General features: G+C 49.0%; 1 protein-coding gene across 1 annotated transcript in view; it reads left to right on the top strand.

Annotated features, from left to right (window-relative positions):
- Window positions 1–291: 291 nt before the first annotated feature.
- CD151 (CD151 molecule (Raph blood group)) overlaps window positions 292–1,848 on the top strand; it is a 13,430-nt gene continuing 11,873 nt past the window's right edge. Inside the window, exons 1-3 of the mRNA XM_009889383.1 lie at window positions 292–375; window positions 1,537–1,680; window positions 1,737–1,826. Of these exons, the coding sequence (XP_009887685.1) occupies window positions 292–375; window positions 1,537–1,680; window positions 1,737–1,826 (318 nt within the window). The remainder of the gene's footprint in view (window positions 376–1,536; window positions 1,681–1,736; window positions 1,827–1,848) is intronic.

Genomic DNA, 1,848 nt, shown 5'->3' with positions numbered 1-1,848 from the left:
AGTACAGGAAGGCCACACGCTGGTACCAGCTGCCTCCCTTTCACACTGTGCGAGGTCTCGTGATGTGTAGGTCACCCAAATGGATACAAGAGCTCTTTATCTAAGCAAGCACTGTCTTGCATCCCTGAAGACACTTGAAAGATTTGCTCACTGGCTTACTTCAGCAAAAGGTCAGAAGTGTGAGTTCTTGCAGGAGGAGAGTAGTAATTCTCCTTTTGGGAGAAGGGGTGTGATGACTGACTGACTCAAGCTTTTCTGATTGTTTTTTCAGGAACTTGCTGAGCCAGAAAGATGCGTGAGTATACGGAAAAGAAGGAAACATGTGGGACCATCTGTCTCAAGTACCTGCTCTTCATCTTCAACTTTTTTTTCTGGGTAAGAAGCTTCAGTGTATTTCAGAGTCACTGAGATGGCACTGCAGTTTTGGTGTCAGGAACACAGAAATCTTGGGCTTGATGAAGTCTTTGGCAAAAAGTGCTGACATCAGTAGCATACAGATTTAATCTGGTGGGATGAAATCCCATCCATTGGGCTTGCCTGCCCAGGCTGCAGAAGTTAGGGTTTGACACTGCAGTCTCTGGCTGTTTCTAGGTCACGTTACTAAGTACGGAAAAATAACAGGGAGCCTTTGAAAGCATGCTGTGTCTCTGCTTTGTTTTTTCACCTGGATTGCTTTTTCAGGGAGTCTGAGGACTCCACTGTCCTTTCCTCCTTCTCAGAATGGCAGTCCTGGCAGTGGAGTGGCATAGCTAGAGCAAGGATAACAAACACCTTCTTGCAGCTGGGTCCACGGTACAGCTTCCTAGAGTCATGCTTTCCACTAGAAAGTTACTGATGCCAAAGGATTGTTTTTTTCTTTGCTGCCTGGGACAGAGCATGGGAACATCCAGGTCAGACCTTTAAGGAAAGCTCTATCTGAGCCTACTAGAAGCTGCATAAAACCCTCCAGAAACACAAGGGATTTCTAGGAGTCTGGATGGCCCTCTCGATGTTCATTTGCTGTAAGGGTTGGACTTCAACCAGCCAGGCTGTTTAGCGCCTTGACTGCTTTCTCCCCAGATGTTTAGTCTAGGAAGCCCATATTGGGCATGGTTACCATTTATTGGTAGTCTTGCTCCCTGACAAACAGCGTAAAGCTTGCTGATGTAAAGCTGTTTTCTTCCTCTTTCCGGCTAGGTAGCACCCCAATAGATTTGACATTTTTTTCATATTTGTGCAGATAACAGTGTGGCTACATTTGGAATGGCTCTGGTCCAAGCATGAACTCCTGTGCTCAGGTAGATGCTCCAGATAGCTTGCATCTCAGGCCACCTGGGGTGTGAAATGAGCATACCTTGAAGCCCAGCCCCTCCCAGTGCACAGGGGCCTGCTCCTGGTCCCAGTGAAACCTCTGGGAGTCCTTCCTTTAGTGTATATTATCTTTGGCTTAGCTTACGGAGCTAAGGCAGATCCTGGTATCCAGGTCCAGTTGCTCTGGGAGGTGAGGAAGTTTGTGCATCAGATGCCTCTCATTTGCTTGCTTCTCTTTCTACCCAGCTGGCTGGCGGGGCCGTGATGGCAGTGGGCGCCTGGACCCTAGCTGAGAAGAGTGACTACATCAGCCTGCTCTCCTCCAGCACGTATTCGGCAACTGCTTATATTCTGGCAGATCCTGGTATCCAGGTCCAGTTGCTCTGGGAGGTGAGGAAGTTTGTGCATCAGATGCCTCTCATTTGCTTGCTTCTCTTTCTACCCAGCTGGCTGGCGGGGCCGTGATGGCAGTGGGCGCCTGGACCCTAGCTGAGAAGAGTGACTACATCAGCCTGCTCTCCTCCAGCACGTATTCGGCAACTGCTTATATTCTGGGGG

The sequence above is a fragment of the Charadrius vociferus genome, unplaced genomic scaffold (genome assembly GCF_000708025.1).
Source record: "Charadrius vociferus isolate BGI_N301 unplaced genomic scaffold, ASM70802v2 scaffold467, whole genome shotgun sequence".
Taxonomy (NCBI): domain Eukaryota; kingdom Metazoa; phylum Chordata; class Aves; order Charadriiformes; family Charadriidae; genus Charadrius; species Charadrius vociferus.
Note: the sequence above shows the minus strand (reverse complement) of the source record. Positions and strands in the feature narration are given on the sequence as shown.